At 43.1% G+C, this 24,557-nt stretch overlaps 1 protein-coding gene across 1 annotated transcript; it reads right to left on the bottom strand.

Annotated features, from left to right (window-relative positions):
• Window positions 1-7,538: 7,538 nt before the first annotated feature.
• On the bottom strand, window positions 7,539-23,695 carry LOC310845982 (nuclear body protein SP140-like protein). The gene is made up of 11 exons (XM_083741922.1): window positions 23,415-23,695; window positions 22,867-23,008; window positions 21,573-21,738; window positions 20,470-20,565; window positions 19,101-19,243; window positions 17,955-18,005; window positions 14,915-15,033; window positions 13,879-13,984; window positions 11,593-11,664; window positions 11,322-11,465; window positions 7,539-9,842 (listed from the first exon to the last, which is right to left on the bottom strand). Exons 2-11 carry the CDS (start codon window positions 23,005-23,007, stop codon window positions 9,762-9,764), a joined length of 1,119 nt encoding a protein of 372 aa, XP_083598048.1. The 5' UTR covers window position 23,008; window positions 23,415-23,695; the 3' UTR covers window positions 7,539-9,761.
• Between the last annotated feature and the right edge of the window lie 862 nt (window positions 23,696-24,557).

Genomic DNA, 24,557 nt, shown 5'->3' with positions numbered 1-24,557 from the left:
CCCTATGCTTTCATTTTAAAGTTAAGTGCCTATGACCCAGATAGACTGAAAACTTAGCAGTAACCTTGATACCAAGCCAAAATGTCCTTAGCAACTCTGTTTAGTGACAGCATAATAGAAAGGATGTGTATATGTGTATGCATTTGGAGGGGTTTTTTGTTTGTTTCCACGGGCTAAGAACAAAGAAGCTTGGGGCTGGTAAATGAGAGGTATGAAGAATCAAGCTGGAATAAGTATCAACATTGGGATCTGCTACGCCTGTGGATCCTGCCGCCCGAGGCAGTCATCTCACCTGACCTCGTGGATGGGCTGGCCTTGTCCATAGCGGCAAATGTGTCTGCAACACCTTCTCATGCCTCAGTCTTTTTCTATTTTTGCTTGTTGCAAGGATCACTGACTGGGATCCTTTGTATGTATAAGTATCACGCCATCCTTGGTATGTGTATGGATTAGGGTTAGTCTGCTTAGATAGGATGACTCCTTCACTCCAATTTTTATTTACCCTTTTCCAGAAAGGATGCCCAGCCTGTAAATGTCTGATCAGGAAATAAAGCTTTTCAACTTTAGTCTGGCTATTTGTCTATATTCTTCCTTGCAAAGAGAGATCCTGGGTTGTGTGTCTGAGGCCTGATCACCTTGGCACACACACCAATGCTGTTGTTTTAAAGTTCACAGTGCAATTCTGACCCCAAAACTGGGTCATAACAATATGAGCCCAAGGCAGGCTCTTATGCACCACCTTCTGCAGCTTAATCTACACTTATGTCTGCAACCCAAAGGTTGAAGGGCCCACATCTGGGTTGTGAAGCCACATCAGGTGGGTCATGACAAAACTCACCATGCAAACCTGCAGCCTTCTCTTCTCTTTCCTATGTGAGGGTTTCCTCATCACTTTGGACTGCTCTAGCTTTGCCAGCCTCTGTTGGAACCATGCCGCTTGGCTTTGGAAGAGGCTATCCATCCAATTTCAGCAGCCTCACTGAAACAGTGTCATGGAGAGCAGGCTGTGACGGGAAGCTGAGAAGCCACAGGTCACTTTTCTTCTCCATAGGTAAGAGCAGCTGGAATCAAAGAGACGATGCAACTATTTAAAAGGGTAAAGGTTTGACAATAATGCATGAAATAGTGGCCCCCATCTACTGAAAAAAACTATGTACCAACCACATATGTGATGAGGCGCTAGGATTATTAGGCACATTATAAACAACAAATTATGTTCCTGGAGGAGCAAAGAAGAACATTATTAGTAGTTTGTCTTGTGTATCCACAAGACCTGTGGGTGCCAGACTATACACAGTCCAGGGACAAAAATGTGTTGTCTTAAAAAAACTTTTGTCAGTGTTGCATGTGGAGAGGTGAATTTGACATTTGAAGACAAGTAAACGCAAGCAGAATAAACAGGCTCCCTCTCTGGGATGTGAGAAAGGATTATGATACAATTTACCCTAAATTCTGCATCACTAAAAGGTGCTTCCATTCTTCAACTAATCTCAGTTTTGCCTGGATGTCATTCACACTTTGCCCTAAGGAGGTCTTTCCGCTCAATTTAGGCAATGGATGGTGAACATGAGGCCAGGGGAGTGGTTGTGGCCCTCTATGCCTTTCTGTATGGCCCTCTGAACTTTCCCCAGCCACACCCCTTCTCTCTAGATGACACTGCCTCCACACCCTTTTAGAGTTAAACATTTAACTCCGTTCCAACATATAACCAATTTAAGTACAGTTAAACACAATTTAGCACTGTAACCCCAGAAGTAAGTGTTCCAGTTTGTGAACTTTTTTTGGAAGCCGAACATTACACTTTAAATATGTATATATATATTTAAAACAAGCTTAATAACTTCATCTGACAATTAATTAACCTCAACAAGTCAACATACACATACACATCCGTCGAGTTCAGTTTTGTTGCGTTTGTTGACTGAACTAAAAAGTTTCAATAAGTATTATGTTGTTTTTTCAAAAAAGTGTTGTGAGCCTAATTTGTTTTATTTTAAAGACACATATTTTTGCCATTTTGTCACCCCCCTCAGTGATTAAAACCAGGGCGGTCCGTACCCACTTGCACCCCCCTTCCTACGCCACTGGTGGAACTCAAATCAGAAGCATAACACTCAAAACGAAGCATGTTCAGCTTCTGAACCAAGTTTGCAAACCGGAACATTTACTTCCAAGTTTGCAGTGTTTGGGTTCCAACGGCAGGATGCTGTTGTGCAAGCAAATGCATAAGCAAGATGCTGGTAACTTTGCGGTAAAACAGATTGCAGAATCAGTTGCACAACATGTTTCCACTAGTACAGCTGTTGCGTTGGATTCCTCTGTTAGGCAACATTAAAACTCAGCAGTCCATTACAGCAAGATCCCTTGATCTAGTGGACAGAGAATCATGGATGCAGCCCAATAAGTGGAGTTTAGCTCTTCATTAATTTTTCAGAGTACCAAAAAATAGCATCATTTCCAAATACGTGCTTCAGTATCACAGCTATTCAGCCATACGACTTTAGTGTGTTTTGGGTGTAAGAAGTGACTTAAAATAAAATCATCAATGTCTAATCAGCTGATACCCAGATGTTGCTCTCTCTGTTTAGATGGATGTAACTCCATATCGTCATCTTCTTCACAACTCCTATTGTGGCGTGTGTAGGATGTTGAAGGGCAAACTTGAGCTTGGCTGGCACTGGTGTAGGCTTAAATCTCAAGTTAAGGACAATAATGGTTATTGATGTGATCTACCCAGCATAACTTGATCTGGTATTTCAACTGTACGGAATGATTTAAAATAAAAGATGACGGAGAAACAAGAACTGTTCTGTCATAGGATGTGTGCAACAAAAGAATATATTCCACATAATAGTGCTGTGCAAGTGTACCGTACCTTTAGCTATGCATATTCTCTCCCCACCATTTGGGATATTTTTCCTTTGGTTCTACAGAGATAGAGCTCAACCACAGGAAAGGGAAAGGCCACAGCTGTGTGGTACAGTCTCCGCTTTACATACAGATGATCCCAGGCACTCAAAACGGAAGCGTGGATCTCAAATCGGAAGCATAACACTCAAAATGGAGCACGTTTGGCTTCCGGAAAAAGTTCGCAAACTGGAACACTTACTTCTGGGTTTGCAATGTTTGGGTTCCAAGTTGTTTGAATACCAAGTCGTTTGAGAATCAAGGTACCACTGTATGTGTCTAAGGTGCTACATCCTTGGGAATCATGATACAGTACTAATTCCTAAGTCTTTAATCTCTCTCACTTTATCTGTCTTACAGTGCTTGTTTGTCAGTACTGTAGATGATCCCACTATAGAAGAACTCGCTGAAGAAGCTTGACACAGACAAGATTGACATACTGGTGCTTGTCAAATCGTTTGACTGTGATGGAAAGAGTGGGACACAGTTATCACTGGCTGCACATTCAGCCTCTTCTGTTTGTCCACACTCAGGGTAAAGGCAAAGGGACCCCTGACCATTAGGTCCAGTTACAGACGACTCTGGGGTTGCGACACACATCTCACTTTACTGCCCGAGGGAGCCAGCGTACAACTTCCGGTGTGATGGCCTGGGACTCGGGGTTGGACTCGGAGCCAGAGGAGTCTCAGTCCACACCGGATCCTTTGCCTCAGGCAGCAGCTGAACCTAGTCTGGGGCCTGATTCTGGAGAGCCCCAGTCTGCACAGGTTCCCCTGCAACAAGCACCAGCTGGGCCGAGTCAGGGGCCTGAGCTTGCTTTGGCTCCAGATGTGGGGATTACCTCGTTGTCTTCAGCTGGGCAATTACTTACAGCTGCTCCACTACCAGTCGGGTCAGGAGAGGCTGAGGTGGCCTCTGGGTCTAGTAACCCACCAACATCTCCCGAGCTGCAGCGACTGAGGTCTGAGAGAAGGAGAGACCTGAGTATCCGCAGGAGGAGCGCTTGCCTTCGGGCGAGAGAGGGAGGGGAGTCACTGGGAGATCAGGACCAGCCGTTACCCCAACAAAGATAAAAGGCTGCTGGATCCCACCCCAGGTTGCGAGAGCAACATTGCTGTTTACCAGAACCTGCCTGTGATCCTGTGCCTGACTTTGCCTGGTTTCCTGCCTCATGTCCTGCCTTGGTCCTGTCGGACTGACTCCTCGCGGAACCCTTGGATTTGGGACTGGACCTGTACCATGTTACTTGGGTTACCCCTGGGCCCAGCACATCTGGGTCATGTGGCCAGCATGACTAAGCTGCTTCTGGCGAACCAGAGCAGTCCACGGAAACGCCATTTACCTTCCCGTCGGAGCGGTACCTATTTATCTACTTGCACTGCGTGCTTTAAAACTGCTAGGTTGGCAGGAGCAGGGACTGGGCAACGGGAGCTCACCCCAAAGTGGGGATTTGAACCACCGACCTTCTGATCGGCAAGCCCTGGGCTCTGTGGTTTAACCCACAGTGCCACCCGCGTCCCTCACAGTGAGGGGACTAGCATGTTAATGGATTCAATGCTGTATTGACACATTCTTCAGCCAGTGAGAAAGCTGAGAAGACTTCCCCACACCCTATTTCCCAGATTTTCAATTACTTGCACTCACACATGTATTTGGCATCTGAAAGTGGGAGGACTGTAGTGTGTTCTAATGCTGAAGCCTTTGGGGGGGGGGTCCCTACCTCTGTGGCTGAAAGGAAATTAAGCAGGTGAAGTGAAGCTACTCCTACCATTTAGGTTAATGCCTGAAAGAGCTTCACTAGTTAATTTTTTGCATGAGCCTGTTAGGATGTGCAAAACTAGCTTCTTTATTTTAACGACCTCTTCTGTATTTCCTGACTATATTATTGGATAACTATAGGAAGGTAGCAGAATGGCTTTAATATTCTTGCTATTCTGAAAAAGGCTGTTGTGCATATATAATATTTGCTTTCCAGACCTTAGAACAGCTGATCCGCATCATAACAGAAAGCCAGCACATTCATGACTGCATCTTGCATGCATAAAGGCACGTACAATACATAGCTGTCAAGCGTCCCTTATTCGGTGGGACAGTCCCTTATCCCAGCGCCATGTCCCGCTGCTGTCCCTTATTGATGAGGCTTCGTTTGGCTGCTGGCTGGGCTTTCTGCCTTTGGCTCGGAGGGGCTCAGAAGCTGAACATACCTGTGCCCGGAAAATCCCTTATTTTGGCTGCTGATCCCTTTTTTTCGAGGCTGCTGGTCCTTTATTTTCAAATCTGTAAGTTGTCAGCTATGGTACAATATCACTGGCTGACCAACAATTGCATTCTCTAGTCCTCATTGCATTCTCTAGTCCCCATATGAAAAGCAGTAGTGAAAGCTGAAATGAATTCCTTCTGTTCCTTGAGCTTTGTCTGTTTCCTGATGACACTTCCTGCAAGCGATGTTTGTATAGAAAGTCTGCTAGTTTCGTTCCACCCCTTTGCAGTTCTGCAAAACAGTGATTACGGTAAACTTAACACATTCTCTCTCTCTCTCTCTCCCTTTCGCCTCTTCCTCATTACAGGGAAGGACTCTTCCACTCAGGTGTGTTTTTGTGTAGAAAGCTTGCTAGTCTCATCTCAATTTTTTGAAGTAATGCATATCATTATCTGAGCTTGTGCATGTTATGGCATATCAGACCACATCTGTTTGTTTTTTTAATCTGACCATCCTACACACATATATGCCTCCTACACGCATATATGCCTCCAGTTGCTGATATACTTTTCTCCAGCCAATGCCTAACATTTACACATCCTGCTGCTGATCATTTGTTTTTCAGTGGAAATTTACTTTGATAAAGTTGGATGTAAGGATATTTGTCCACAGCAGTGGAAGAATAATAGTAACATCAGACCTACCCAGAATAGACTCATTGAAATGAATGAACACAAGTTAGTCATGCCCTTTGCTCTACTCAGAGTAGGACTAGCATTGAATACCATCCCTAGTTTCAGCTTATTTTTACTCTCCTTTATCATTTCAGAGGACTTTTGCTAATGGGAAACTGCAGCAAGGTAAAGGACCACTGGATGCAACTGGCATACTGGTAATTGCGAACACATTATTCCCAGGTGTCTGCCTGTTAGCCAGAAGATTGGTGATTCAAGCCCATCCATGGTTGGACACCTGTGGGCAGGATTCAGGGGCCTGAACTAGTTGACTCTTGGGGTCCCGTCCACCTCTACAATTCTATGATTCTATTGTAAGATGTAAATAAAAAATCCAGGTTACAAGGCAGACAATAGGTATTTACATTCTCTCATCCAGTGATCCATCTCCTACCTGCTCATTATATAAGAAGGGAAAAACATGCAGAATTAACCATAATAGAATTGCAGAATTGACGTGGATGTACTAGGTAACCTAGAATGCTGCACGCCAGTGCCAATAAAATATTACACCAGAAAGAAATGAAGTATTCTGCAGTGCAATACATGTTCTGGGAGTGGATTCACAAGAGTGCTTAAATATATTAGCAAAGCCTCACAATACTTCGCCTGTCTTTTCCCTCACTGTCAGGGCATCTAAAAAGTGGTAAAGTTGGTGGTAGGTATTTTTCAAAGCATGTTAAAGTGGGGTGATGTCATATGTTATGCATTTTTTATGCTGTAAGCTGCCCTGCAATTGTTGGATAAAGAGTGGCATAAATTTAATAAATGATAATAATAATGATGATAATAATAATAATAATAATAATAATAATAATAATAATACCATGTTTATTCTGCTTGCATTCACCTGTCTTCAAAAACCAACTTCACCTTCCCTCATGCAACACCGACCAAAGTTTTTGACATCATACATTTTTGTCCCTGGATTGTGTACCACCACATTCATAATTATACCACCACTGCAGCCCATTCCCCGGCCTTGTGTCTGAAGAGTTTTGAGTGAGATTCTAGCCCTGGATTGGAAAGTAGAGTTCTCAGTGAACAAAGTACAGCTCTCTATCCCCTGTCACCTGTCCCTTGTATTTTCCTTATATGGTGGTGTAATTAATATGGTGGTGCAACATTTTGGAGACCATTCTGAGATCTGGATCACAACAGATTGCTCCATATTTATGCGATTCAGATTGCACAGAGCTTTGTTTACCAAATTCAGGTCTGGCACAAATCAAATCAGTTCATTATTTGGTATTCAGAATGATCAGTTGTACAGCGCTAGCATTTATGCTACAATTAATTTTTGCAGGGAGGATGCTTTCAAGAATTCAGCAGTGGCTACAGATTTTAGGCACCTTAACTGGAAGCAATTCCATTTCCATTCCATGAAAGTACTTTGGAATTCATAGCTTGTGAATTTGCTAGTTCACTTATTGTAAAATGTCTGTTATTATCATTGTTACTTTGAATTGTAGACATGCATAATTCATTTTAAAATATTTTATTTATATCCCCCCCCACTGTAGGACTCCTAGGGGCATTTTATACAGGAAATAAAAGGGAAAAAATTATAATTATCAATTGGTGCAAGAGACACGAAATAAATGCATCACCCATATCACCTTTAATCTCTTCATATTTCTGAGACACCAATCAATAGGTGTCCTTGCATATTGATATTAGATGCATATAAAATAAAGTTTGTCCAGATAGCAAAAATTTATTTATTTATTTCAAGAATTTACATATGCTTAACTACAATAGTCTCTAAGTGGTTTACAAAGATACAGTACAAAAAAATAAAAATCAATTGAAATTATAATTGAAACTTCAGTTAAAATGCCCACTGTTTCAAGTGGTGTTAATTATCACTAAGGATCAGGCAGGGGTACTATAAAACAAAACAAAAAACCTTTATTTAAGCAAGCTTTAACTCTTAAGCCTCTGACCCTCCTGCTCTCTCTATACTTTCTGTGCTGAATCGCTTTCTGGTAGCTGTTCCCTTAACTTTTGCCTTCCCTCTGTCACTAAGTCTCTCTGTCTGCTGTCTTAACTCTCTTACTTAGTTTCACATACTTTGATACACCCACTGGAATTTTTTTTAACAATACAGTATGTGCTGGGAAGTTCAAGAGAAGGGGAGGTTGTCTGACCTCAACTGAAAGGGAGTTCCATAAAATTAGACCCAGAATACAAAATGCATGTTTCCTAGCAAATCCAAGTCATGCATCTCAGCCATGCCATAAACAGTGACTCCTGAAGACCACACTGATCAGGCAGAGATATAAGGGATTAGGTGGTACTGGAAGTATCCTGAACCCAAATTGTTAAGGGCCTTGTAAATTTTAGGTTTCACCCCACTTATGTGGATGTAATGTTCTGGGCCCTCGTGTAATTAGGGTTGCCATATTTCAAGTAGTAAAAATCCGGACACCCCTAAGGTGGTTGAGATTTTTTTAAGGAAAACCCAAAATTGTTGAGCCGAAAGTTGTTGAGTCTATTTCCCCCTGCTCTCCTGAGCTCTCTCTCTCATGAATGATCGCCGGGTGTGGAACACACTTCTGCCCGCAGACAAAGCCACAGCTGTCTGAACATCATGCCCTCTATCTAACCTTTGCTCTCTTAGTGGTCTGCCATGCCCTGTCTGTGACCTTTGTCTCCTTCGTCATACATTGTTCAAGGGGGAAATGACGTGGTGGAAACAGGTGCCAAAATAACATTGTACCACCCCTTGATCTTGGGATTGGAAGATGTGTAAAGGTCACAGTCCAAAATGTATCTCACTGGTTTTACATATTGTGCTAATAAAAGGAGCCTCTACAGAGCTAGCCGGCAGCTTGTCTTGAAGCATGCTTGCCAGCGTGCTTCTGCACAGCTCACCTGCATCCAACCTCCTGTCGTCCTCCGTTATTCCTACATCTCTCTCTCTCCCCAACTCTCTCTTCAGCTAGAGTTGGGACTGGCTGGAGACTGGAGGATAGGTTGGAGGCTGCAGGCAGCTGCTGTTAGGTAGCCTAAACAAAGCTCCACTGCATCTCAACACTCTTTGGGACTTCCTCCACCTTCACTTAAGTCCTCTTCAGGCTTCTGAGAGAGTCTCCTGGTGAGCCACGAGGACTCTCCAGCTCTCTCCCATCCTTTCCTGGCATGATTCCATTTATTTATTTCCCAGCACCACACATATACAAGGTCACATGTGAGTGGCACACACATAAGTGAGGGGGATGCCTGCATTATAAGAATATTGATACTGGCCTGCTAGCATATGGACAGCCACTGCAGACTTTTGGGCACTGCAGTTATGTGGGGGAGAGAATCTGTTCCCCTCAACAATCTAGCACTAGCTGCAATGTTTTGCAGCAGCTGGAACCTCTGGACCTGCTTTTCTCAGCTTGTCCATAGCTAGTGGTTGTTGGGAGAGGGTGGGATTAAGCTAGTGCATTTTTTCTGGGGGGGACACAGGGGTATCTATACCCCTAAACATTTTGTGAATCTAAATTTGGCCTCATTGAGGGGCAGTGTTTCAATATGAGTAGGAAAATGAGAGTACCCCTAAACATTTTTAAGGGAAAAAAGCACTAGATTAAGCTAAGGAAATGGAAGAAACCATTGCTATGGCCATGTTATACATCTGACTCTTTAGCCAAATAATTTGAATACATAGAATACATTTTTCCTGTACTTCCTGCAAACCCACCTAAAATCCCCATGGCAGTTCAATTTCTAAATCCTAAAGAATGCAGGTAGCATTATGTATCCTCCTGAGTAATAAAAATTAAGTTATACATATATAAAGCACCATTTTTAAAATTTGGCATGAAGTATTACTTATACAGAAATCCAATTTTTACATAATGCATGGAAAGTTGGTTAGCTGAGAAACTGGCTCACATGTCTGAAAACCAATGAATTTAAGAAATTTGTTACGGAATAGAAAACACTTCCCGAAAGCTATTTTCAAATTCAGCTTGCAGTTCTCTTCCATATTCCACCATGTCACTGCCCTAGAAAAAAAGAATTAAAATGTTCACTTTGATATGTGTGGAGCTTGTTACTTTATTTGTTTAAATTTTACCATTTTGCTTCAAAACACAACAAGGGAAGCTATGTATTTAAATATTTCTGCTCTCCTGCTCTCCTAGACAATTCAGGTTCTGGTTGGCAACTTATGCACCAGTACAATGAACTAGTAGATTCTCAGTTATTTATACAGATGACTTCCACTTTACAGCAGGGTTACATTCTGAGGATAGAGCGAAAAGCCAAAATCGTGGATAGTCAAAACACATTGGGTTCAATGGCAGGTGGGATTACCAAAGTATTTCCCCCCAGATGCCTACCTCCTATTAATTTCTTTGTATTATTTGTTGTCAAGTGCATAAAGCTTAATGCACACAAGTTACGAGTTACTTTTACTGTAATAACCACAGACATTCACCAAGCTTTTAAAGACAAAAGGGGTTCCAGGTGGCAGTGGTGGAGGAACGGAAGTGCGGTGGAGCAGGTCACCCCAGGTGTCACCACTGGGGGGGGGGTGACAAAATGCCGGGTGGCACTCACTGTGGGGCCTGCAGCGCGCCCAAGCCACACGTCTCTCCTGGGAGTGACATGGTGGCTTGAGCGCCCGCAGGCTCTGACCTGCCCAAACGGTCCGCCCGCTGCCTCCCCCTCAGCTGTAGGGCGGCTGAGTGAGAGGAGGCAGGCAGACTCCTCAGAGGCCCCACAGAGTGTCCTGCTCCAGCTCGTGCCGCCCTAGGCGTCCGATTGGCTTGCTCCGCCGCTGCCAGGTGGGATTCTTGGGAAATGCATGAGGATAATAATAATAATAATAATAATAATAATAATAATAATAATAATTTTATTATTTATACCCCGCCCATCTGGTTGAGTTTGCCCAGCCACTCTGGGCGGCTCCCAATCGAGTGTTAAAAACAATGCAGTGTTAAATATTAAAAACTTCCCTAAACAGGGCTGCCTTCAGATGTCTTTTAAAGATAAGATAGCTGCTTATTTCTTTCATGTCTGAAGGGAGGGCATTCCACAGGCCGGGCGCCACTACCAAGAAGGCCCTCTGCCTGGTTCCCTGTAACCTTACTTCTCGCAATGAGGGAACCGCCAGAAGGCCCTCGATGCTGGATCTCAGGGTCCAGGCTGAACGATGGGGGTGGAGACACTCCTTCAGGTATACAGGACCAAGGCCATTTAGGGCTTTAAAGGTCAGCACCAACACTTTGAATTGTGCTTGGAAACGTACTGGATTGCTGACTATGAGACACTGTGATCATTGTGAGAGAGGTTGTGAGTATGTGTGATGGAGGAAGAAATGGAAAATGGACTAAATCACATTTCGCTTTTCCCCACCCTGATTGTTTTGTTTTTTATTTCAATTAGAATGGAAATATAATTTTACCTTCTCTACCCACTCCTGCATCTTTAAAATGCACTGGCAAGGAACTGTAGGGAAAAGAGAGACTGGAGCTTACCTTATAAAATTTATGGAAATTTTTGAACATCAGGCGCATATCTCTTACGAAATCTCCCACTGTGTTGTATTTTTCTTTATGCAACTTCTCAGCTAGGCGCTTGAGCCACATGGGTCTCTTTATGACGGCATTACAATTTTGTATCTGTTAAATCAGCACATCAGAAAAGAATATTTGTAGAATTTCCTACAATTTCAACTCAAGCACTTGTAACATTTTAAAGAACCATTTCTGCATCAATCTCCCAAATATTGTAGTCAACAAGACTTACTGTAGCTGGATTGTCAACAAAAAGAAAACTTTTAGGCTGACAGCAGATCATCAAAAGCAGGAACTGGCATTTCTATAAAACAAAAGAAACTGATATTTAAGGGGGCTCAGATAAAATAAGGATCCCATGCCAATAAATATGCATTTGTTATATTTACTTGGAAACAACTCCCAGCAATTTCAATGAAATTTGTATTCAAAGAAGTGTCCTTAATATATATCACAACCAAGATAATGTTTCCTTGGTAATGAGATTTTAATTAGCAATTAAGAAATTGTAAATAATCATCATGCTTTACCTGCATAGCTCATTGATTAAATGTGCATATGAACAAAACAAAATTTAACATAAAATTGGAATTTTATTTTATTCTGATGCATGTTTTTCTTTAGAACTTTGGCAAAAGCAATACAGTGGTACCTTGGGTTACATACGCTTCAGGTTACAGACTCCGCTAACCCAGAAATAGTGCTTCAGGTTAAGAACATTGCTTCAGGGTGAGAACAGAAATTGTGCTCCGGCGCCGCAGCAGCAGCGGGAGGCCCCACTGGCTAAAGTGGTGCTTCAGGTTAAGAACAGTTTCAGGTTAAGAACGAATTAAGTACTTAACCCGAGGTAACACTGTAATATCAACACTGAAAGAGCACATGACCAACTATTTCATGATGGTGCTAAAACCAAGATTTCCAAGACCCTCTTTTCTAGCAAGCCCATCATATTTGTTTTTTAATAGAGCAGTAACAATAACTTTGATAAGCAAAGCTAGCGATGTTGGTCCATATTACTGCTATTTAGTAATCTTAAATAAATACTATGTACTTTTGTGTGTTGATTTGGAGCCTTGCCTTGGTGAAACCAGGTGCCTCAGATCTCTTTAGTCACATCTGGCTTTTGTGTAAGTCAGTGGTTTTCAGTCAATGTGCCATGGCAACTCTTGCCTTCCCTCCCTTCCTCTGATGCCCTCTTGTGTCTCTGCCTCCCAAAGGCTTGCGCAGCTGTTTGTTGCAGCAGCCCTGGCTGCAAGCTCCTCAGGCAAATGGTGCCTTTGGGGCTGGCTGGTGGGGGGGGGCTTCCCAGGCCCCTGTGGGCCAGTGTGAGGAGGCACCTCTCTTTGAGGCAGGGGGGGCAGCTCAGAGATCAGGAGTGGCGGCAGTGGCTGCCCGGAGGACTCCCAAGGAGAAGGGAGAGGAGACTGAGGGACCCCTCCGGAAGGGAGGGTGTTTGAAAAAGGATGAGATGCTGCTGGCTCTGCAGACAAGGGGTGACATAACTGGGCTCCTGAGCCCCACAGGGGTGCCGCAGAAAGAATGTAGTTGGTCAAGGGAGCCATGGACCCAAAAAGGTTGAAAACCTCTGGTGTAAGTGTTTCATTTTGCTGGAGGCTTCAGAGCAGTAGAAAGTGGTGATTTAGCTGTTACTTTTTGGAATCTCATAAGGGCTCAGTGAGCCACAGGCATCCTCTGTAAGAAGAGGGTGGTACCACCATTGAAATACTTTATTGTCACTTGTACAACTTGTATACAGTGAGATTACACGAGCACCCCCCACTCAGCTCTCTTAGTCATAATTCCCCTTGTTTACTGATGCACACCCACCAAACCTGAAAGTCAGTTGCCTTGTTGTTATCTTTTCATTCAGCAGCCTAACAGCCCATGGATAGAAGCTGTTCTTTACCCTGTTGGTGCAACTAATCATGCTTCTATATCTTCTGCCTGAGGACAGGAGATCAAGAAAGTGACGGCCAGGGTGTAAATCATCCCTAAGAATTTTCCTCACTCTCCTGAGGCAACGTTCTTCCGCTATTTCCTCCAGCGGATTCACAGAACAGCCCATAATATCTTGTGCTGTATTCACCACCCTCTGTAGGCACTTCCTATCAGTTGATGTCAAACCAGCGTACCACACCATGATGCAGTATGAAAGGACATTTTCTATTGTTGACAGGTAGAAGGAGATCATCAAATGTTGATTGACATCATCCTTCCGCAATACTCTGAGGAGATGGGGTCTTTGTTGGGCTTACCTGTTGGGGGACTTGGATTGATTCTGAACCCATAAACCCTGACAGATGGTCTTTTAGATATTTGGTTCCTAAGCCATTTAGGGTTTTTATGCTAGTGTTAACACCTTGAGTTATATATATTGGATAGCAGTTTCTTCTAAGGCTTAATGAATGGGAAACAAGGTTTCGATCATCCCAGATTTTTAAGCAATTAATGTCACAGCCCTCTTTTTGCTATGTTTCCTGTCATTTAACTGAAATAGGATAAGGTTGATGTAGCTCACCATAATTGTCCTGCCACGCATCTTCCATCTCAGAACCAGGTGCTCTTCACGGGGACGGTCACTTGCTGGTTTTGGGCATTGGCAAAAGGTGCATTTCCACCTATTTCTGGAAAGCAGAACAAAGTGTGATAATACCATTGATAGGAATCAAAGGAAATCAGTCTTACCTGTTGGTTGAAGTCGAAATCAAAAGCTGTCATGGGGCAGGGGGAAAGGGGCTCACTCTGACTCATGCCAGGTGGGTGCAGACCACAGCAGACCCCAGAGGGCAGACCCTGCCATTTCCTCCCTAGGTTTGGGAGGAGAGTAGCAGCATCTCCTATTCACTGACTGCTGTGGAGGTGGTACAGAGTAGGCTGCCAAGGGGACATAATAACCAGCCTTCAAGGAGCCTTCCTTTGAAGCCAGGTCAGCTGCCCCTGTGGATCCTGCGGCCTAGGGTGCCAACTTGAATAAAATAGGGGGGGGGGAGGTAAGCCCCAGTCCGCATAATCGAACACATGATTCAGTGCACCCATACCATTTGAATGGCAATGCCCATCAATGTTTGGGGTGCCGAGCTCCCTCATCGTTTATTGGGGGGCGGGGGCGAAGGCAACGTGGCCCCTTGGGAGTTGCCTCACCTTGCCTCCTGGGTGGGCCAGCCCTGGTTAGTCATAATAATCACTAACCTTAGTGACTAACTTGTTTACCTTAGCTAATATTAATTTAACTGTTACAATATATTTTAATCTGTGCGGCTTTCCTTATACAGACTTGCACCTTAACTCAACATGAGAATAATATGAAAACTGGCGTGAAATGCAAACCACACTCCTGCCAACATTAATTCAGATGTCCACAATTGAGATGCCTAGAGCTTAACAAGATATTGTTGGGCTTCAAATAGATGCAGTTTTAGCCTGAGTCATGGGCTACAATTCATGTTGTGTGACTTTGCACTACTTAGCAAATGTAGCAGATGCTTTAGTTGTAAGATATTGATGTTGTTATTTCATAGATCAGCTTAATACAGAAATTGAGGTGGAGAAACTACCTTTTCTCAGCAGATATTTTCGGGATATGGCAATCTTCATGAAAGCATCTGGGGCATGAACTGCAGCATATCAGTGAATCTTCTTTCTTACACACAATACATACATCATCATGTTCAGTCTAAAGAGGAAAAAACAGTGACTGTAAAAAATAAATTTATCAGAATGCGTGTGTGTGTGGGGGGGTGAGTTTTAATATGTGGTGCTTCTTGTACACCACCTTGTGAGGGCAAAAGCCCTGAATTGTAGTTTAAAAGGATATTCAGCTGGCAGACACATCATCATTATCAAAATAAACAACGGCGTGGAAAATAGGATTTTTTAAAAAAACAGATTTTGTTATTTTTGATGCAACAAATAACCTTTGGTAGTTTTCTTTAAATATATTCAGTTTATTACATGATATATATACTCAGCATCTTCCTATTTTCTTGGTTTAGTACTTATGAGACAACCTGAAGAGCAGGAAGCTAATACAGGTAACATTTATTGGACCCTAAAAGGTAAGCAGAGAGCGTGTTTATATATTACTCACTGTTGACTCACTGTTGATTAGACTACCACTGGTAACACTAATAAATGGCCATGACTGACTTTTCAGGTTCTGCCCCTGTTTTATTTATTTATTTTGTTCATATGTTTATATTTTATTCATATGTGAAGCTGAGCTTATTTTATCAGGACATTCTTCATTTTCTTGATCCAACCTTCCCCCAACATTTTTGGCAGGAAGCCAACACAGGTAACATTTACTGGGCCCTATAATAAGCAGTGGGGACGCAGGTGGCGCTGTGGGTTAAAGCCTCAGCGCCTAGGACTTGCCGATCGAAAGGTCGGCGGTTCGAATCCCTGCGGCGGGGTGCGCTCCCGCTGCTCGGTCCCAGCGCCTGCCAACCTAGCAGTTCGAAAGCACCTCCGGGTGCAAGTAGATAAATAGGGACCGCTTACCAGCGGGAAGGTAAACGGCGTTTCCGTGTGCAGCTCTGGCTCGCCAGAGCAGCGATGTCACGCTGGCCACGTGACCCGGAAGTGTCTCCGGACAGCGCTGGCCCCTGGCCTCTTAAGTGAGATGGGCGCACAACCCCAGAGTCTGTCAAGACTGGCCCGTACGGGCAGGGGTACCTTTACCTTTACCTTTATAATAAGCAGTGGACATGGGTGGCGCTGTGGGTTAAGCCACAGAGCCTAGGACTTGCCGATCAGAAGGTCGGCAGTTAGAATCCCCGTGACGGGGTGAGCTCCCGTTGCTCGGTCCCAGCTTCTGCCAACCTAGCAGTTCAAAAGCATGTCAAAGTGCAAGTAGATAAATAGGTACCGCTCCAGCGGGAAGGTAAACGGCGTTTCCGTGCGCTGCTCTGGTTCGCCAGAAGTGGCTTAGTCATGCTGCGCAACATGACCCGGAAGCTGTCTGTGGACAAACGCCGGCTCCCTCGGCCAATAAAGCGAGATGAGCGCCGCAACCCTAGAGTCGACTGGACCTAATGGTCAGGGGTCCCTTTATCTTTATAATAAGCAGAGAGGGTGTTTAGATAAGGTGCCCTTGTAAAATTACTCACTGGCCATGACTGACTTTTCAGCTTCTGAATAAAGATAATGCCTCTTTCTCCTGTTTTTGTTTTATTCCTTTTATAAGTTGCATATGTGAAACTGAGCTTATTTTATCAGGGAATTCTGCATTTTCTTGATCCAACCTTCCCCCAACCTTATTTGGACTGCTACCATAGGGTTGACCTTGATGGCTCCCATATCTCCTAGTGGGAAGCGAACTCAGGTAGTGAGTGCCAAAACATGGACACTGGGAAACAAGAGGAAGTCATCACCATGTTTAGGAAAACCTGGGATTTGCAGCAGTACAAACAATATTTAGGGAACAACCCTAAAGGATCAAAACCTCCCCAAATCAGCTCAGTCAGGACTAAACATGAACATCAATTACAGAATGCTGAGTGTCATTTGGAAATATATAGAAAAGCCCCTTATACCATATAGGTGGGGCAGCCCCATTTGCTTCCAATGTCTGCAAAATACAGGCTTCTTTCTCTGCTTCTTTCACTAGATGCCCATTCTGAGCACAGGACTGGCAACATTGCTTGCACTCAGCAATGTAGCAACTCCCACCAGAGCTTGGGGCAGACCAAAGTTGTTCAGCGTTTTTTAGGGCAGCCGCCGATTTCAGAGAAGGGAAGTGGCTCCACTCAAAACACCTAGGAACTACCTTGCCACCCACAGGCTCCCCTGCCACCCAGAATCCCAAGACACCGTGCTGCCCTACAGACCCAGGTGCCACTCTACAGATACCCCCCACCCCCACTACCTGGCACAGACAACCATCCCCCATGCCTCTGGCTAGCTACACTAGTAGCTAAGCTTGGTTGCCAAGCACACAACTGTCAGCTGGTTTTTGAGCACTTGGGAACCCCATTCAAGGGGCTTTGGCAGTGGGATGAGACACCCTGCCTGCCAATCATGTTGTGACATAATGGCGCCATGTGGATTGTCTCATCTACCTGCCAAAGTTGGCCCACATGGAGAGGCCAGATAAAATTTGCCAGAAAGGTACCCCATTACTTAGCTTAAAGCATAGCTTACTTCTTTGGCAGTGTGAGCACTTGTAGTGGAAATTTCAAAGAAACTATGAGCAGGATCCCTGCCTTTGACTAAGATTGCACTCTCGTGTCATGTCTCAATAAGAGTTTTGTAATAAATCATTGGCTAAGGGATTGAGCCCTCGTTGTCATCATTGGCACTAGATTTTGTCCTTCATGTGTGCCACCATCATTTTGTGGGGCAAGCAAGCTGGACAAAGAGCCTCCCACCACGATGCCTATTGAATTGCAAATCTCACTCACACATGAAGCTTCCTCTCTCTCATTTTGTTTTTCTTTGTTATATATTATGTTTTGTATTGCCTTATTTAGATGTAAACTGTGGTACAACCATTTTGGGTGAGGGGAAGTTAGGAAATATCTAAATACATAAGTGAATAAATAATCTGTGCATATGCTAGTTTAAATCAAGTAAAACTGTTAAGGAAATGTTTACCATCGTTGTTGTCCTGTTGGAATTTTGTGGTGGCTCAGGTAGCTGTCCGCTCTGAAATAAACATCACAACTATTAGGTTTACTGTGAGGCATAATCAGAATCCCAAAACATCATCTGAATTTAGGAAGTGAACTCATAAGAAATTAGACACCTTACTACGGATATATGTTTATAATCTAGTAGGAGAATATTTCATTCCGCTGGGGCATTCTGCTGCTAACCTTAAAGTTGCCATGCATGAACAATGATATGTAAAAGTTGGTTCCCATGTGAAACTGCTGAATTACATTCATTTGAGCCTGAAGAGAGACAGTGGTTTCTTAGCCCACTGCAAATGTTAATTGGCTCAGTACAGTGGTACCTCAGGTTAAGTACTTAATTCGTTCCGGAGGTCCATTCTTAACCTGAAACTGTTCTTAACCTGAAGCACCACCTTAGCTAATGGGTCCTCCTGCTGCTGCTGCACCGCCAGAGCACGATTTCTGTTCTCATCCTGAAGCAAAGTTCTTAAAACCGAGGTACTATTTCTGGGTTAGTAGAGTCTGTAACCTGAAGCATATGTAACCTGAAGCGTATTTAACCCAAGGTACCACTGTATTACTAAGGGCTCATCCACACTTATTTGTCCCACCGCTTTCCCCAGGGAAAACCTGCTGCTTGGGGTTGAATTGGAAGAAATGACAATTCATTTTCCTCTGACCTCACTGTCAGGTACAACGAAACTACCTTGCATGTCCCCCTTCAGCAAGGGTGGGGTTGGGACTAAGAGATAGTAAGGGAAAGTACACTTTGTGGTTTTTGATGAAGCACCCGAACTCCATCTGTTCCTCTTGCTCACTCTTTATTCTCCTCCCTCTTTATTGCGTAAGGATGTTATGAAGGTAACTCCAGTTATATAGTATAGAATCTGAAGCTATCATTGTGAATATCATCATTGTTATCATCATCATCATATATAAATCTATTTATCCCCCATCTTTTCCCCTAGAGGACTCAAAGCAGCTTAAAAATAACGTACTCATTTTAAGAATAAAATATGTGGATTATTATCTGTAAAGCCTTAATGGTATCATCTGAAATTCCTTTGGAGTTGCAAGTAAGAAAATGAGGCATTAAAATTACGGCTGTTACAAGTGAACTGCATACCTTTATTAATGTGTCTAATGAGGTTGTCCCATATTGGATACTTCTTCTCCACCATTTCCAGTGTTTACGTCCTCCTTCACTCTCAAATTGTGATGGTGTGAACCACTTTCCATTGGAACCCTCAATACTTTTTCTTGAAACTCCTTTGACAAACAGAACAGTCTCATTAATGTTATGCACCTATACCAGGCATAGGCAACCTCGGCCCCCAGATGTTTTGGGACTACAACTCCCATGATCCCTAGTGAACAGGACTAGTGGTCAGGGATGATGGGAAATGTAGTCCCAAAACATCTGTTGGGCCGAGGTTGCCTATGCCTGACCTATCCCATTCAGCAGACTTCACTGAAGAGAGAAAGAAGCCGAGATGGTGGTGTGGAAAGAAACTTCAGGCTGATGACGGCTAATGCCAAACTTCAGGGCCCCTCAGAATGAACTAGCCCATCACCACAGCTAGACTCCCTTTTTTTTTCAAGAATATTTATTAAGGTTTTCAATAATAATACAATAAAAATCAAAAAGTAAAAAGACAAAAAATAACAAAAATACAAAAATAAAAATAATTAAAAACACATAAAGTTTCCATTACTTATTTTTCATTAACTTATTTCCCAGACCTCCTCATACCTCCCTTTTTTGTATTCCAATTCAAATTATTAGTTCAGCAAATCCTTATTAATAAATTTTAACCTATTTCTAAAACCATTCCCCCCCCCCATATTCTCTTAAAGCATTACAGCTGGAAACCACTTAATTGCTATCCGACATCATTCTAACATTCATTAATTTTGCAATATTTCTGTAGATAGTCTTTAAATTTCTTCCAATCTTCTTCCGCCGACTCTTCTCCCTGGTCACCACAGCTAGACTCCCTGACACCTGCTTTCCTCCCTGTCCCCCTTCCTCCTGTACACGGTCACAATAAATTGTTTCTATATTTTTTGAAAAAATGGGAGCAATCGCCAATTACTTTTCATTCAGATTTATGGGTTGTGATAACTGCCACATATAAATGTAGATTAATGCATTAATGATAAAGAGAATCAACATGGCACTGTTCTGTTACAAAAACAAAACATTTAAAGCTAAAGAAAATCATTTAATCATGCATTAATAAATAGGGAAAGATTTCAAAAGCACTGATTGCACCATTGTGGTACTGATGGAATTATTTTAGGCTTGCCCAGGTTCACAGGATACAGTGGAATATAATTAAAGAGCTTTATAGGATATTAGTATTTGAAGTATTCCCAGAAAATAAAAGATACTCACATACCACCCACATTGATGCCTCCTCCTCCCAACACCACACATTTATGCAAACACCATTTTTTTAATTTGCTATTGGTATCATATTCCTTATGATTACCTATTGCAAATATATCCGTATGTAAAATGCCTTGTGCTGTTCCACAGGTTACGGGCAGTGTCGTGCCCTGGAAATCCAGATTTTGCTCTTGTGTCCCTTTTCCAAGATGAAATGAAGAAACAGATGTCAAAGGTTACAGTTCCCATATTTTGGGCTGCCAACAAGTGACAGCAGTCTGAAGGCAACCTGCTCACTGACATTTCTGGAAGCTTTCTAATCATGATGTGTCTTACGGAAGACTAGTCGTGCTGCATCCAGAAAATGTGCATCTTATGGGGACCCAGAGAAGAGCCTTCTCTACTGTGGCCCCCACATTACAGGGGATTGCAGCTACTCTGCCTGCTGGTGAAAACTTATTTATTTGCATAGGCACTCGTGGGCAATGATCCTTAGGACCAGCTTTACTGAACTTTGAATATGCTGGTTTATGTTTTATCGTTATTCTGGGGAACTGGTTTTATTTTGTAAACCACATTGTTATATTTCACAATCAACACCAGCCTATCAATAATTTTCAATACATAAATTAATGCACAAATATGTCATTTGGGACACGGGTGGTGCTGTGGGTAAAACCTCAGCGTCTAGGACTTGCCGATCGCATGGTCGGCGGTTCATCCCTGCGGCAGGGTGAGATCCCGTCGTTCGGTCCCAGCTCCTGCCCACCTATCAGTTCAAAAGCACCCTTAAGTGTAAGTACCGGTAGATAAATAGGTACCGCTTTATAGTGGGAAGTTAAACGGGGTTTCTGTGTGCTGCACTGGTGCAGGCTCGCCAGAGCAGCTTCGTCACGCTGGCCACGTCACCCGGAAGTGTCTCCGGACAGCGCTGGCCCCCGGCCTCTTAAGCGAGATGGGCGCGCAACCCCAGAGTCGGACACGACTGGCCCATACGGGCAGGGGTACCTTTACCTTTATGTCATTTGTAGTGGCAGGCAGAGGACTGAAACAGTGAATGCATGGCTGGAAAAAGACTTGAACAAGGCTTTGTGGCTCAAACACTGACCATACCATTTCTCAAATGCTAATGATTTTTGTTTCTTTTTGGCTATATATCTTTAAGGCTCAACTGGTAGGTTTAGTCCCCAATACAAGATGATTTACCAATTTCTAGGCTTTCATATAGTGGCCGTAAGTCTTGATATGCTGCCAGGTTACTGCTGCAGAAGATTTCCTTTATTGCTGACAGATCACTCTGAATCCTCTCAAGGACATCGTATACCACTCGTTGAATATCATTTGGATTTGCAGTTACCCAATCATGCCAATTCTAGAAAGAAACAATACAAGGTTTTTCAGATCTCTGTCTTCAAAATATCTTTTAGACTGAAAATACAGAGTACCTTTCCCATTTCCTACCAGATCTAACAGCAGATTAGTTAAATATTTATCCTAGCACAATTAAAGGAAGCAGAAATTGTTATTTATCCTCCTTTGCCAAGTTCAAATACCTTGGGCAGCTTACATGTCTCTGAACACTAATATCCTATCCTATGCCTTTTACCAATGGCAGAGGAAGACTCAAGGCCACTTTTTCAGAAACAAGCCACAACCTGGATGGAATTGTAGAACCAGCACCAAGGGCCTTCTGGCAGTTCCCTCACTACAAGAAGTGAGTTTACAGGGAACCAGGCAGAGGGCCTTTTCAATAGCGGTGCCCGCCCTGTGGAACGCTCTCCCATCAGATGTCAAGGAAATAAACAACTATCCAACTCTTAGAAGACATCTGAAGGCAGCCCTGTTTAGGGAAGTTTTTCTGTATTGTGCTGTATTGTGTTTTTGGGAGTGGTTGGTGAAACCAAGCCAGATGGGTGGAGTATAAATAATAAATTATTATTATTATTATCATAGAATTGCGCAATTGGAAAGGACCCTGAGAATGATTGAGTCCAACCCTCTGCAATGGATGAATATGCAGCTGTCCTATGCGGGGATCAAACCTGCAGTCTTGGTGTTATCAGCATCATGTTCTAACCATCTTAGCTATCCAGGCTGCTGCTATTTCATTTCATTTCACTTTTAATTTGTATACCATCTTTCTATATTGCTATACACAAGACAGTTTACATTATGAAGAAACAACAAAATATACAAGGACACACATAACAATCCGGTGCAAAACAAAGAAGTCATAATAAAAATATGACTTAAAATAAATATCTTATATCAAATAAAGGAATATGTGATAATCAGAATAAAACACGACACTCCCAAAGTATCAATAAATAATAATTAAACAGAAATTCACTCTCAACAATAGAAAGAAATCATTACTAAATTATAATCAATTAAAAACAGCAAATTTACAATGCATTAAAAAGTATGTTAAAAATTGAATTGAGCAACAAAGTAGGAATTTAAGCAGAAAATAATTGCATCAGTTAGATACAATAGTCACCTTAAAATCTTCTTCAGAGATTATATTCTTGTCTCGTAGGCCATAGAGAAAAGGAAACAAATCTCTAATTGCAGCAGAAATCTCCATTTTATGGGCTCTGAACCACTCCAAAATTTCAGCTGAAGTACCTGGAGCAGACATACTACAAACAACACAAAACTATGTTTTAAAGACCTTGGAAATCATGTGGTTTTAAAACAAGCAAAATTAAGCATTATCTAGCGTTTATCTAGAATGATTCCGTTTCCAAAAATGAGAAACCCTATCAGGGAATCCTTAGGTGTAGATCAGGCTGTGGAAATAATTGTGTTGCGATTTCCTCTTTCCACTTCGACGCAGGTTTAGGTGTTCCTTGCGACTAACACCAGCCCGGGTTAATTTACCCTGGTCTTCTTCTGCGTTTAATCTGAGTCCCCAGCTGTGCCAGAAGTGGGGTCCCTCCGGGGTCTGTCGCTCTTTTGCGAGAGGGAGTCTAGCGCAGACGGGAAGCGCGGTTCCCCCGGAGCGCCTTTTCCTTGCGGAGGAGACCGACCTGTCCCTTGACTTACCTTTCTGCTTTGACTGAGCGGAGATGGGGCTGTGAGGAAGGGGCTGAAGAAAGCAGGAGGAGTAATTCCCCGTCCAGAAGAGCGAGAGGAAACGAAAGGAAACTCAACGTCTTCCAGTCGAGGGCTGGCGCTGCCTGCTCTGAGCTGCGCTCGGGGAGAAGTGAGGAACTCGGCCCGTTTCACGGAAAGGAAATCATCACGGACACAGAAATCAGAAAAGAAAACCGAAACTGGAGGAACGCTTGATGATAAACCATGAGTTTTCCCCCTGCCCCGTGAGTCAAAACTATGAATAAGATATTTCTCACGTTAAAAAAAAATTAGTTCTTGGTATGAGCTTTCGTGTGCATGCACACTTCTTCAGATATCTGAAGAAGTGTGCATGCACACGAAAGCTCATACCAAGAACTAACTTAGTTGGTCTTTAAGGTGCTACTGGAAGGATTTTTTTTTGTTTTGACTATGGCAGACCAACACGGCTACCTATCTGTAACTGTTAAAAAAAATATTATTCTTGTCAGTCTCTGACTTGAGAGGCCCCTCCCGTCCTCCATCACAGATCATGACCACAGCCTGCAGGTAAGGACTTGTGTGGGATCCAGTCCAGGGATTTCTGACTAGTTCCTTCAGTGCCTCTGAATGACTGTGGGTGATCTCTATGGTGTGAACTTAAAGCGATGGTTGAGCAGAGCCATTAATACACACACACACATACACATATATACATATACATACACACACACAGCACCCTATACCCGAAAAGATCAGCATAAAAACCACAGTATACCGGTATATAACCAAAACAAAAATAACAACCCAATAACACCCCTCCACAAGAGCCACATTTTAAAAGGGTATAAGATGTCAATCAGGCAAAGGCCTGGTTAAAAAGGAACGTTTTTGCCTGGCGCCTGAAGGTGCATAATGAAGGCACCAGGTGAACTTCCTTGCAGAGAGCATTCCATAGACGGGGAGACACTGCATGAGTTTGAGAAAGGAATGGCATCAATTTGAGAAAAGTGTGACAGGGATGGGGGAACTCTTTTCAGTCCATCAGCTGCGTACCCTGCTAGACAAACCTTTCAGGCGCCAGATGCGTTGGTTGGAGAGGCCAGAAGGAAAAGTTGGTGGTACGTGAATTTA

Source organism: Podarcis gaigeae, assembly GCF_964106915.1.
Source record: "Podarcis gaigeae genome assembly, chromosome: 5".
In the NCBI taxonomy this organism is placed as follows: domain Eukaryota; kingdom Metazoa; phylum Chordata; class Lepidosauria; order Squamata; family Lacertidae; genus Podarcis; species Podarcis gaigeae.
The sequence above is the reverse complement of the archived record's forward strand: the minus strand, read 5'-3'. Positions and strand labels throughout refer to the sequence as shown.

Coding starts and splice junctions, on each gene's coding strand:
- LOC310845982 (XM_083741922.1), bottom strand. CDS start 23,007: ATGTCTGCTCCAGGTACTTCAGCTGAAATTTTGGAGTGGTTCAGAGCC. Junction 21,739..22,866: donor TCTCTGAAGAAGATTTTAAG/GTGACTATTGTA, acceptor GTTTCTTTCTAG/AATTGGCATGATTGGGTAAC. Junction 15,034..17,954: donor CCAACAGGACAACAACGATG/GTAAACATTTCC, acceptor TTTCCTCTTTAG/ACTGAACATGATGATGTATG.